This window comes from Scardinius erythrophthalmus (genome assembly GCF_964197995.2).
Source record: "Scardinius erythrophthalmus genome assembly, chromosome: 8".
NCBI lineage: Eukaryota > Metazoa > Chordata > Actinopteri > Cypriniformes > Leuciscidae > Scardinius > Scardinius erythrophthalmus.
The window spans coordinates 4,024,438-4,038,867 of record NC_138228.1 but is presented as its reverse complement, the minus strand read 5'-3'; the positions used below and the strand labels follow the sequence as shown (position 1 = coordinate 4,038,867).

Here is a 14,430-nt window from a genome sequence, read left to right as displayed (position 1 = left end):
TTAAAACGGAGCGTTCAGATCTGAAGCTGAAATGAGGCTTGGAAAAATGGCTTTTATTTATAAATTATGACAATTTTTGATGTAAAAATCATACTAACATTATAAGGGCACACCAGGCAACATTATAAAATAATAAAACAATCCAGTTCATGACCCCTTTAAAACTGCAGTGAAACAAAGACCAAAATCCAAAATCGCTGGTGTTTCTGACGTCACAACCTTGTGACCAATCAGGTCAACGTGTGATCGTCAACGAGTGGATCCCTGAGCTGAGTGAGTGAGTGGAGGCGGGGCTCATTTGCATATTAATAGAACCACGAATACTAAATGAAGCAAGGGCGTCGAGTTACATTCAAGCTATTTTAATTATTTTGTTATTTTGGCACCACTGCTTCTCAGAGGATGACAGCTTAAGCACTCATTTCCATCTCATTACTCAAACACCTGCGACCTCTGACCTCACCTCACCTGCAGCACAAGTATGAGCCTGTCGAACAAAGCCCATGTCTTACTGCTCAATGATTAGATCAATACATCTTTAGAAAAGCAAGTGTTTGCCCTGGGCTGAAATGAACAGTGTTGAATAGCACTTGACCAAGTGACACACATCTCTGAGAAGGAGTCTTTGCTGTAGCACACAAGAACGTCAGGCACGAGTAGACAACTACTAGTAGAATACACTGCATACTGCAACTGAAAACATTCATAAAACATAGTGATGCTTGCTGTGACAGGTTCTAGTTGTTCTCGACAATGACCAACGAGCTGATCAACCATTTTCTTGCACAGATCTGTTCCGAATAATTGCCAATGCCTTAGAAACCGCACAAAATGCCCTAGCAATTCCATAGCATCCACCCAACATCTGACAAGCCTGGACATCAACATGTGAGAAGTGAGTGGCATGGCAACAAGACCATTAACCGACGCAACAGCTGAGATGTAAACCGTTGAGGACGAACATAACACAACACTAAGCAAAAGACAGTGAAGACAAGGCTGTGATGTTGGTTGCTAACAGACAGGTAGACCTCAGGGACAGAGGAGTGTATGCAAACAACATCAGACATCCAAACACACAAACAGCTGGGACGTAACAAAAGCCCACTAACAGAGAGAAAAACAGAAACTCAAGACACAGGTGGCCACTGATACAATCAGGCCCTAATAAAGGAGAAGACAGATGTGAATTGACTTGCAATTACCCTGATGAACAGGTGGGAAGAACAATAGAAGATCAAATAGAAGAGGAGGAGAAGAGGGGTTTAGGGATCTATACATCTCTGAGGGGCCATTCGCACAGAATGCGTTTTTTGAATTTAAAAACACGAGACAAAAGTATAAAAGTGGAATGGAAAGATGCATTTTTTAGAAAGTTGAAATACTTTTGGCAGCTGCTATTTACACTAAGTTTAAATAGCGATAGATGACACTGTAAAAATAGCAGTAGACCTATTTTCTTTTCAATAAGTGTAAATGGTAGTTGGATGCTGTTTATACTTCTAAAATAGAGGCAGATATTATTAGCATCTCAGTGTTGTTGTACATTAAACGGTACTCAATAATAACAGAGTGTAAATGATTATTTTGATTAAAATTATTAAATGGATGTTGCCATATTGGGATATTAAAGCCTTCCCTACACAAACCTCTAATCCGAAACGATAAACGCTTTATTATTAATTAGACGTTAGAAGAATTATTAATTAGACGTTACACTTTTCAAGTATTTTCTTCATTTTTATTGAAAATAAATGCATTTCTGATCTCTATATATGTTGGGAAAAGGGAGGAGAGCGAGTTCGGCAAAAGGCGGATTTGAACTGCATCAGATCTTTCTGACAATAAAGCATCTTCTGTAATTTTACTTATTTTACCTCTGTGTCACATTTTAAGAACGATGTATCATGCGCGATCGTCGCAATGGTCAATCATGTCAGTCAAACACATATTAAAATAAGCAGTGGAAACAATGGATAATCAAAATCCATTGCGAGATACAGGATGGAGTAAAGAAACATTTTTTTAGTTTAACTTTTTTTGATCAAATTACGTGTCATGCGTGAGACACAAGCACAGTGGCAAATCTGTCTATGGCATGCTTACATAGAAAAACAATGGAAAAGCAGCGCAGTGGAGTGCAGAAAAACGTTCTGGGTCGTTCACACAGACTAGATAGACGTCTGTTCAACTTAAAAAAAAAAAAAATCATCTTTAGACCTTGCATTTTTTTCCCATTCAATTGCCCTGCGTCTCACGTTTTTAACCGGAAAATGCGTTCTGTGTGAACCAGCCCTAATTCTGCTTCACATCATGCCTAATAACACCCCTTAATCCTGGTAATATTCCAGTAACGCACAGCTTTAGTTGGAGCACAGCTTCTGCATAACAGCTTTCGTTGGTTTGTTTTACCATTGTAAATGAAGACAGATAGAGAGGAAACAGGTTCGCAAACACTGAGTCATATCCTACAGGTCCCGACGTGTCGACAGTCTATTGAGAGGAGCAGGTGGGATGGAGGGATGCAACATGGATAGAGAAAAAAAGCTGTACAGTGTGGCTGAAAAAAAAAACGTATTTGTGTCGCAAGCAACACTTTATTTCTTCTCTCCTGCTGTGGAGTGTGACTGACTAGCGAGTGTGTTTGTCTAACAGACCTCTCCTGCTGTAAAGTGGACTGGGCAACTCTCAGGTCCTTCATCTCGTCCTCCGCCCGCTCCAGTCTCCGGGTTACCTCCTCCTCTTTCTGTTGCCACGCCAACAGCTGCTCCTTCATGGACTCGCATCGTCGTTGACATGACAACCGGCTCTCCTCCTCCTCCCTCAGGTCTCGGGACAGCCTTCGGGGGAAAGCGTGAACACATTGAAATCACGACACATGCAACCGTTTACAACCACGTAAAAGCTAGATATCTGAACACACAAAATAAATAGCTTTGTTCTGAAACCACGAGTCTTGCTTCACTGCATACTGCCTACATACATCCTACAATGTTGTAAAAATTAAGTTTTGGATGCTAGTAAACTGGTTATGCTAGCAGGCGTCTAAGTTAACTAAGTCACCATGAGCGAATATTCACAGGTGATTCCAATAGAGCTGGCATTGGTCGCTATGCAAACACGATACCTGAGCACAAACAATACTTAGCACACACTAATAATGCGTCAAATTATCAGTAGATGGAATTATTTTTATCTACATGTTTTAGTACTGAATGAAATGCACTACTATTCAAAAAGTAAAGATTTTTTTATGTTTTTGAAAGTCTATTCTGCTCACCAAGGCTGCATTTATTTAATCAAAAAATACAGTAAAAACTGTAATATTGTGAAATATTTATACTTTTTAAAATATAATTTATTTCTGTCATGCAAAGCTGAATATTGAGCATCATTACTCCAGTCTTGTTTGAATTAATCAGATTAAATGAATGAATTAATGTCTGGTTCATTAAAACAGTCACTTGTTTGGCTTGTGAATGAATCAGTGTTTGAATGAATTGGTTGAAAAAAATATTCAATTACTAACTGAAAGACAAGTCACAGCCACCTACTGGTGAAACCATGTAATTGCAGAAAAAGTCACTTGGTTAATACCTACTTCTGCCTAACGAGCACGCATATGATGCGTATAAATGCTATCTAGGTAGACGTCTAACTATAGGTTTTGTGTTCATCCACACACAAACTCTTAAAGAGATCTTACAAAATCATTAGGGTCTGCAAAATGTATAGGAGGAAAGTATTTAAATGAATCATGCCAGGTGATTTACTAAGGCTTGAGCTCATCAATGCACTGGTATTTGCACCATCATTTAACGCCCAATAAAAGCATGTCTTAAACCCGATGCTAATTTGCGCTGCTCTTGGTAGATTGTGTTGGTCATTATGGAAATGATCAGTGGATCACACGCAGAACTTTCCACTCTTGCCCTTTTTCCTTTTTTCTACCCTGGAACAAGCCTGGCTCCGCCCTCCTACGTACTTCCGCTCAATTTCATTTTCCTTCAGTACTACGTCTGGGACTGCTGTATATTCTTAGGTTTCCAGAAACAAATTTTTTGTAGGACCAATCAGCGAATAGAGGGAGTGGCTGAGAACGATGACGTTGATGTGATCACACACATGACTAGCGTTGGCCAATAGTGAGCCTACGTGTGACGTACAACACACAGACGCGCTGCTTTATCAAGACTCGAGGAACAGAGAGAAGGAAATGAATAGTGGAATAAAGTCGTTTTTTTTTTCGTTTGTTTTTGCGCACAAAAAGTATTCTCGTCGCTTTATAAACTTTATAAAAGACAGACATCTTATTCTAAACATAATCCTCTGATCATTCGGACGACCACACGTTAGCGATTGGCTATGGCAGATCCTGAGTGACTCTGTGCAGATCCAATAGTTTTGAACTTTAACAGAGAACCCGCCTTCAAGGAAGTAAACGTTTCTCAATGGAGCGAGGCCAGACTCTCTGTACAAATGAAATGTACGAGAGTCTGGTAGAACCAGGCTACCTTGGAACTGCACTCTCACTCTAATTTGTAAATTTAGTAAATCTGGCCCTATAAGTTGTTAGTATTTGGTAGAAAGACATCCAATTTGGTAGGTGGCGCTGTCACAAAACAACTAGTGTCCTAGAAATGTAGAAAACTGGCCCTGAAACTCCAATGGTACAGTCCTGCAGTGCAGAGTGAATAGGCATATGTATGTTGACATGAAATGGAAGGGTCTTCTTCACAATTATCACACACTAAAAAAAAAAATCCTTTACCTGCCTGAAGAAGGATGTCCTGGAGAAACCGTCACATTTCTATTTCTCTCCCTTTATTTCTCTTTGTTTATCTTTTCCCTGCAGGACAAAACTAGGAAATTCCCAAACACAGCCGATCTTATCTGTTGGCCTCCAGCCTCCTCTCCCGCTGATTGAGGAAGACACTTTGGGAAAAGGTGTGATAATGACACACTTCCCATGAGCAACAGTTATCACTTAAAGATCAGACAGTTTCCTCCATAAGACGAAAGAGCTCTTCTGGCTCTTCTAAGAGGAACCAGGCAGCCAAAAAACGGGGTGGGAAGTGGTATGGCCTTAGATCTGAGCTGGTGTCCTTAAAAGATAAGCGCCATCCCACAGGAACGCTCACATCTGTGGATTTTTTTGTATGCCTGAATCACGTGGATAAAACATTTTCCCAAAGTACACACTGGCTTCTTTGGAATGCCTAAACAATTAAGAAAATGCTGAAGCTTAACATATGTTCGCTATAAAGCTAAATGCGAAATGAAAGCAATGTGGGGAGCACATGGGCTTCTCTGTGGGCGTTACGGACTCAAGCTGCCATACTTTTTGAGTATGGAAGAGTGAGAACAGTGGTTAAAGATGACAGAGGTCGGATTTAAAATAGATTCAGTCTGATATCTGTCATCAGAATAAATCATTAGCGCCTGTGACATATGAGTCTACTTTGCAGATATCGTGGCTCCAATGGGATGGTGAAAATTAAAGGAGCTTTGAAAACCGAGATGTGAAGTGTGTGTATGCGTGAGTGTGTGTGTGAGGTGCGGGGAACTTTGAAACCCGAAGCCCTGTGAGTGGGAGCTTCACACGCAGCTTAAGCCTGCTGACACATTACAGAATTTAATATCTATATAATATCACTCGGTCTGAAACAGAGCTGTGATACATGGAGAGGAGGAGGAGGGTGTAAGACCTCGAAACACAGATCATCACGCACATACGTGCCGCTTTCTAAGCTCAAAGGCATCAGGTCTCTCTTTCATCAGGTCCGCTTTCTCTCATCTTCTCTCCTTTATCCTCCTTTTGGAGTACTTGGCACAAAAAAATGTATCAAATGAGATTTAACTTGTCTTCTATCCATGCTGTAGAAACAGTCCAAATGATGACGGGTTGTATTACGATTGATGCCTGTAATGGGTTCTGTGGTATTTGCCAGTGTGTCTTTATGTCAAAGGTCACTCTGTGAAAAGCTTTCAGGTCTTTTCAGCTTTTCTTTATCTGCGTGTCGTCCTCTCTCCATCACAGACTGGTGAGCAGTCGTGACAAACAGCACACAGCACTTCAAACCACAGGCAGGAATGTGCATCAATCCACTGAGACGCTCGCAGATGACTGACAGACACTAACAAACTCTGTCTCTGCCACACATAAACACACACTCACCACACTTTTACATGGACAAACACATAATCACACCCTAGTCAAACAAATACACAATAGTTCATGGTTGTGCACAGTTTAGTGGACCATGACATCAATCAAAACAGACAAAATGTGACCAAAGATGCCTGACATACCTCTATTTATAACTTACTGGTGATTGAGTTCAGTATTTGTGTGTATCTGAGAAACTACTGTTTTTCTCTTCCAAGAGAAAACAATTATTTGTCGAGGTTGCCCTGTCATTGTTTTGACAAGTTTAAATTTTGATGACGTTTGACATAAAAAATCCTTAACAAAAATAGAAATTGAATCAGTTGTCAACATATAAAATGTGGATAACAATTATCATAGTTTAAATATCATGAAACTGTAGATGGAGCAGGCTAACGCAACCGGCTGACAATTGCATTGTTAACTACACGCCACAAGTTGATTGGTTCCTTTCTCATCTGAGCCAATGAGCTTTGCTGCTCAACATTTGAATAGTTGGTCAGTGTTTACAGTAGTTTTCTCTGAAACCCTCCACCTTCCCCAGCTCCACCTGTATAGATCGGTTATAGGTAATTTATAAATGATTCATTTTAAAGTTACAATTAATTTCTAAAAAAGTTATTTCTATCATAGAGTTAGCATGGTAATGGATATGACAATGTTAATGTATTTGGTCTTGGTGGAGTAGTTCTGCTATGCTGCTGCTGTTGGTTATTATTGCATTATTGCTGTTATACATGTATAACATACATTTAGTTCATATTGAAATCTCTGCTTTTGGTTTCAGACTTTGATATCTTGGCAAATCGAAGCACAACTGTGTGATTTTTCCTTCTTACGGTTGTACCTCTCTATGGTGGCGGTCTGTTCGCTCCACAACGCTTGCAGATCCTCCTTCTCCACGGACTTTATCCTGAAAGACAACAGAGATGTGTTTTTATTTAAAGCAGCGGCCGCTAACATCTGTTCTCTCTTTCCTCTATTGCCTGTGAGCGCAAAAGATACTGAAAAAATTCCCCTTCCCCAAAAAAAGTCACCCGAGCATGTCCCTCTGGCATGCGCTTTAACACCAGCATCTCAGCGTGAGCAGCTAAACAATGGCGTGTAAACGAGTGTGGCCCAGGGCACGTCCGCGTGTGATGTTAGCAGGTACCATCCAGGGTAGAATGGGTGTTGAAATCTCACTGAGTGAGACGGAGAAGGTGAAAACAAGAAAGCAGGTGGAAAATAGATGGAAACACAATCTGACATACAGCTGTTAAGTGTTATGTTTTTTTTGTAACATTGCTCTGTAGTTTGAGTAATAATCTGAAACTCAGTAAGCGAGCACAGAGGTGACAAGCGTGGATGTGGGAGTCTAATAAAACACAGAATGAAAGCAATAGTGGCGCCAAGTAAAATTGTGCTACAGTATAATGAATAAAAAAAATAAATTAATGGATTTGGCAAAGTTTGTGGATTCAATTATGTGAAAGATATTCAAATATTTGAAAGTCACACATTTCTGCTAATTTCTCGGGTATTTTATGCACTACCATTATTCTTCAGACTCACTTGCTTATCATGTTAACACTTTATAATAAGGTCTTTGTTAAAGGGGTCATGACATGAGAAATCACATTTGCCTTGATCTTTTGACAAGAGATCTTTGTACCATTAAAACATCTTGCAAGTTTTATAGCTTAAAATGTCCTCCTCATAAACAAGGCATTTGTTTAGTCAAGTTCCAAAAACGCCTTGTTTTGATATTGCGGGGTCTGTGACCGCAAATACATTTGCATGAATTCCTTCAATCAATAGTTATACATCACATCATAGACCACTGGCATTCAGTCGCTTAACAGGGGTCATTCAAAAAGCGTCACGTCAAAAGCTAAAAGAACTCATTATAATGACTGATGCTGTCTACACTGATTCAGTATACAGATACGAGTTCAGTTTCTGACAGTTCTGACATCGATAATAGGACAAATGGAAGAGTGAATGAACGTTTGTTTTGCTTTGTCAGTAACTCAACTCAACTTTATTTTATATAGCACTATTAAAAACAATAATTGTTGACCAAGGTGCTGTACATTATATAAAATACCATCAACCATTAACACCACGTACACAGAACAGACCAGACACAGCATAAATCAGCTACAAATAAAACGCAAGATAGGCCATTTTATATGGAAAATGTTTTCAAAACACTTATTAATGTGCAATACTCATGTGCGTTGATACTGTTTCATATATATTGACGTTAACCAATCATGACAGTGGCCGTTTACTGACTAGCCTTAAAGGAGCAGCGCCTTAAAACTTTTTATTTCAGACTGAGGGTCAGAATAATAGTTTTTTCACATATATTTTTTTGTGCAAAAAACTTTATTGACATTATAAGTGAACCTCAAGGAACCTATTAGAATGATTTAAAAAAATCCATATCATGACCCCTTTAACATTAATGGATTAGCTAACATAAACTAATAATGAGCAATATATCTCTTACAGCATTTATTAATCTTTGTCAGTGTTTGTTAATAAAATGCAATTATTCGTTGTTTATTCATTTTAGGTCAAAGTGCACTAACAAATGTTAACATAAAAAAGTAAATGTTGAAACTAACAACTAGTAACTAGCAATACTTCCACAGCATTTATTAATCTTAATTAATGATAACTAATGTTAATACATGGATCCTTATTATTCAGGTTTACCCATAACGAAACACGTCAGATAGACGGCCTCTTTATGTCATGCCACAATAACCTGCAATTTGGTCCAAACTTCAGCCAGTCAAAAGTCTGGCAAAGCGAGACTATTAATATGCTAACAGGGGGCTATTATATGCCTGTGTGTGCATGAGCGTGCTTTCGTTTAATGCGTGCCAGACAGTGTTTACATGTGTGTCTATCACTCTGTCATTGCTTTGACTCATTAATTCACCATGACGTTCTCAAATTCTGCATGCTAGTCAAGCAATTGTGTCATGCAACATCTAAACATTTACTGCATATGTACATATAAACCCACATTCTTGTTTTTCTTTCATGGTCGGGACTTGCCATCGATTATATTATAAAAACAATAATATAATATATTATAAAATGCAATGGACTTGCTATTGATCTTGCTAATATAATATAATATAATATAATATAATATAATATAATATAATATAATATAATATAATATAATATAATATAATATAATATAATATAATATAATATAATATAATATAATATAATATAATATAATATAATATAATATAATATAATATTTTTTTACAATGTATATTAAAATGTAGCATTATAAATGGCTGATTGTAGTTTTTTGTGCTTTAATTTAATTATACGAAATAATAACACTTCAAAGGTTTGGGGTCTGTACGATTTTTAAATAGTTTTTTAATGCTTTTGAAAGAAGTCTCTTCTGCTCACCAAGGCTGCATTTGTTTTTGATAAAAAATACAGTAAAAAAAAAAACAGTAATACTGTGAAATATTATAAAAATGTAAAATAACTAATTTTAACTAACATATTGTTAATATATTTTAAAATGTAATTTACTTTTAAATAATCTTTTTAAAGATAGTATAGTATAGAACTTGGCTATTTACTGGTTATCGGATATAACATGAAAATAATGATTGCATGGCTTATCAGAACTGACTAGAATTCCCTCGTTCCAGCAATGAAGGTAAAATCTGCCCCACTCAGCCCAGATAACTTCACACACAGGACACATTCTCCCTCTGGCTCTCAGACTGACCTTCCTGTCGATCAGGACACAAGTGCAGACCTTGCATGTCTGAGCCCGGCTGCTAATAAACGCCAAACTCTCCTCTCCTCTTTCTTCTTTTCTTGCTCCTGGGGCCTGATGTTAAAGCACAACATAGCAGAGAAATCCCTGCATTGCTAAGTTGAATAACAATCAGTCTCTCGCTCTCTGTCTCATTCCCTCGTTCTCTAGTTTCTCCAATTCTTTCTCAAGGTCGGCACGACACAGATTCCCTGCGGGTGTCGTCTGTCAACTGCTAAGCCTTCTGAATCCCCCCATCAGACCAACTCACAAATATTTTTCACCCTCTCACACCAACACTCCCCATCCTACTCCATTGGCTCCCTCAACACCAGTATGGGGAGAAACTGGGGAGTTGGTGTCTCCCAGCTGAGCTGAGCGAACGTCTTATGGAGGTTTGGTAAAGACCTTTCTTTCTTTGTTTATTATTGTTGCCTGAAGGTTTTGCTGAGATCTGTGACATACTGCTATCTGACAGCGGGTTAAGATAACCTTTTATTTCCCCTGGATCTCTGTGACACTAGAGATAAGAGTGAGGGGGAGAGGAAAAGGGGAGAGAGAGAAAAAGAGAAAGTGATTATGGGATTAACATGTTAAAGATGGATGTCTCCGTTTGGATGAAAACATGGCAGATGTCAGGTCATGTGGACCTGAAAACAAGAACGCAATCTGTAACTCTCACATGCTCACTAGAAGCCTGCCTCTCCTAAAGAATGAATCAGATTTGATAGAAATAAATGATCTGAGTGACTTTAGCTCATCGTGGCAAGCAGGGTGGGGCCGAGAGCCGTGGGAACGGAGCAATTGCAAATGAGCGTCATGTGTGTCCCACACCGGTCTCGAGTCTCACGGAGGAACTCCAGAGGGATTAAAGGAGGAGTGACGACAGTGCAAGACGAGAGGACTTTAAGGCCTAGTCCACACGTACACGGGTATTTTTATAAACAGAGTTTTTCCTCTTTCGTTTAAAAAACAAAATCGTGTCCACACAAGCATGGTTTAAAGAAATCTCTGTCCACATGAAAACACGACGCTATGAAGCGCTGTCAAGAGGATGCCAAACCAACAGGTGTCGATATAACCCTAACCTTAAAGCCATGTTGGCCAATCAGAAGCCTGAAAAACAGGTTATTACCGGTTCTGGTCGGCTAACAACATGTTGTCATTAGCAGTGACCTGCGTGGTATTGCTCTCTGACACTTCTGTTCCGCAATGTGTAATGGGAGAACTGTGCATGTATCTGTATACATGTAATAAGCCTTGTTAGCACAGTTATTAGCGGAAGTATTTTGGCTACATCCGCCATTGCACAGACTCGCCTCTCGTAAACAAAGGAGATAACAGCGCACACTCTGACGTCACAAGCCAAAATCTCCGGTTTCAGCCTCTACACGACAACACTGCAACCCGAGTTTCTGAAAATCTTCAACCTGGCAGGATTTTTCAAAAAGGTTTGGTTTCAGTGACCAGATACTGCGTTTGCGTGTGGACGAACAGCCAAAGCGCACAGAAAAAGCTGCGGTTTTGAAATTACCTGTGTTGGTGTGGCCTAAGTTGTGTTGTGTTTATGTTTGTGCGGCAGTCGTCCGTGAGGGTCTGCCGCTTTACTTTAGTTTAAAGTTTGTTCCCACCTCCATGTTCCCTGAGCCTTTTAACTTCGCTACACTCATACATAAAGGGTTAGTTCACCCAAAAATGTAAATTCTGTCAGTAATTACTCTCCCTCATGTTGTTCCAACCCCGTAGACTTTCGTTCATCTTCAGAACACAAATTAAGGTATTTTGATTAAATCCGAGAGCTGTCTCACTCCTCCACAGGCTTCTATGTAATCAACATCTGCCATCCCAGAAAAGTTAGTAAAGACATCGTTAAAATAGTCCAGGTGACTACAGTGGCTCAACCTTAAGTTTATCAAGCGATAAAGGAATTTTCATTTTTGGGTGAACTATCCCACTGCTGCATACATGACATACCCAAAATAAAAAGAGGTCACGTTGAATCACGTGAAGATGATTGACAGCTGGTACAGCGAATAATAAAGATTTGAGGTCAAGTATGACGCAAATCAGGAAGAGGAGAAACACATCTCGCTCTGTGCGCTGTTTGAGCTCTAAAGATCGCATAATTCAGTGGAAAATGAACAGAATTTTTATTCTGTATGATCAAAATATTGTACAAACATGTGATAATTAATCATTTTTCTCCAAATATGCGCACTATTGGACTAATAACCCTGGCAGATGCTGTTTATTATATGTATTTGACCACAAATAAACCGGAGAAGACGAGAATGAATGTTTTGTGAGTGATAATTTCTATTCAAAATAATGATCGTTACAGATGAATTATTTTGCACTCCTGGCATAAATTAAGAAATTAATGTCAATGCAAACCACTTAAATCATAAACAGTGGTCAAATATCGAAGCTGGAGTCTTAAACCTTCCTTATGATGCTGAGTTTGTCCAGATCAAGTAAGAGTGTGATGTTTTAAAGAGTAATGAATTTTGAACAACGTTAAGTTGGGATCACCAGTGGCCCTATGACGGGCAAGGGGTTAATGTATTTGATTAAACCCCTAACCATAAGCACTGAACTGTGGCACAAAGCAATAAAGATATGAATTATCCCTCAAATTATGCACCTTGTTCAGAAGAGGTGTGCTATCACCTTCCTGAGTGACTGGGGGAAAAAGGCAAAGCAAAAAAAAAGCAGAAACTGTGAAGAAGGGAATCTAGCCACATCTAGGCACCACCCAAAACAATGGCTGAAAATTGATACAGATTTACTCTGATTCATGATTTGGGTATATTTAAGTTATATTTTGCTCACATATGAAAGAAACTCAAATCAGCTAATGCTATAAATTATGAACCTCCAAACTTGGTACATTAAAATACATTTAATTTGAATAATTAACTACAAGGCCCAAATTATTCAGTTGAGTTGAATCAGAATGAGGTTTTATTGCTCATTCCAGTCCACGTAAATACAAAACGAAAAAAAAAAATATAAGCAAAAGGTATACAAGAAAAAAATAATGGTATAATAACATGTTCTCTCCCTGTCATTCTCTTCTTTTGTCTCCTATAATAATGGCTGGACAGTACTTCTTTGAGGTTTATTAATGGGTAACAAATGGAGGTGGAATCTGAGAGAGTCTATTTCTTAGACAGCGTTACGAGTTTCCACACACACGCTTCATGCCTAAGGTGCTACTCTCACACTACTGAAGCGTAGTGAGACATGCAAGACCAGGTATCATGTTTTTCTGCTGAAAAACTGTGAATATAACAGGGTGTGATATCTAAACTCCAGGTAACTGAGTTCAGTTCATCAGTTGAGAAGGTCCAGTGAAATGCTTTGCATATTCACATTTCATAACTTATGCTGTTTATCACTTCATATCTCACCGGGCGGAGGTCCAGCTCATTTACAAAAGTTTTCATCCCCTTTATCGCTTTGTCTTGCTCTTTTCCATTCTCTCTCTCCCTGCAGGTTAATCACATTGGTGGTCTGTCACTCCATGAGTATTTTAAATAACCCCTAACTATTTCTGACATGTATCAGCGTAGCCAGGGAAACAAACCAGCTCGGCAGATGTGTGTGTGTGATATGTGTGAAATAGGGTTAGAGGTTGCATAGTTGTCATGGGAACACATGCTGCATACAAACACTGCTCTTTCTTCCCTGATATGGAGATATCAAAGCTTTGGCACAAGTTTCCGCACACACACACGTCATGCTGTTCTAGCATTTGCCGAGCGCAATCTAATTCATGAGGTCTACAGTTCTCTCATGAAAAAAAAAAAAAAAAAGTTGAAAGTTGAATAATGCAGGTGTTATTATTGGCTTGTATAAGTTAAATTAGGTTAAAGGGATAAAAAAATAAAAATAAAAAAAAGGAAATTCTGTCATCATTTACTCACCCTCACATCGTATAACTTACTTTCTTCTTTTGGAAAATCTACAGTAAGAAAATGTTTTGAAGAACTGTTTTTGTCCATTTGTCCAAAACCATATTGGATCTGATTTACTTCCATTTTATGAAAAAAAAAAAAAACCTTTATGTTCTGCAGAAGACAGTGAGTCCAAACTTAAGGTTGATATCTCAAAAAATGAGCTTTCAGTAAGATTGTGTTTGATCGCACTACCGAAAGTTTTTATTTAGACGCCAAAATAGCTTCAGTTATTCAATTTCCGTATAATTTCTCTCTCTCAAACATTACACACACACGCTCACATACACACGCACACATTTTTGTTTTCAGGATTCTTAGATGAATGTAAAGTTCAAAAGAACAGCATTTATTTTAAAAAGAAATCTTTTAAACATTATAAATATCTTTACTGTCATCAATTTAATGCATCCTTGCTGAATATAAGTATTAATGTCTTTAAAAAACATATTTTAGTGTACATACAGTGTGTTTTTGTAAAGATGGAGGGCTGTTGGCTGCATCAGATCTGT

The 14,430-nt window shown here is 38.5% G+C and overlaps 1 protein-coding gene across 1 annotated transcript in view; it reads right to left on the bottom strand.

Annotated features, from left to right (window-relative positions):
• lekr1 (Leucine-, glutamate- and lysine-rich protein 1) overlaps positions 1–14,430 on the bottom strand; it is a gene marked incomplete at its 5' end in the record, with an annotated part of 82,170 nt that overhangs the window by 32,969 nt on the left and 34,771 nt on the right. Inside the window, 2 exons of the mRNA XM_081372707.1 lie at positions 2,658–2,840; positions 7,017–7,082. Of these exons, the coding sequence (XP_081228833.1) occupies positions 2,658–2,840; positions 7,017–7,082 (249 nt within the window). The remainder of the gene's footprint in view (positions 1–2,657; positions 2,841–7,016; positions 7,083–14,430) is intronic.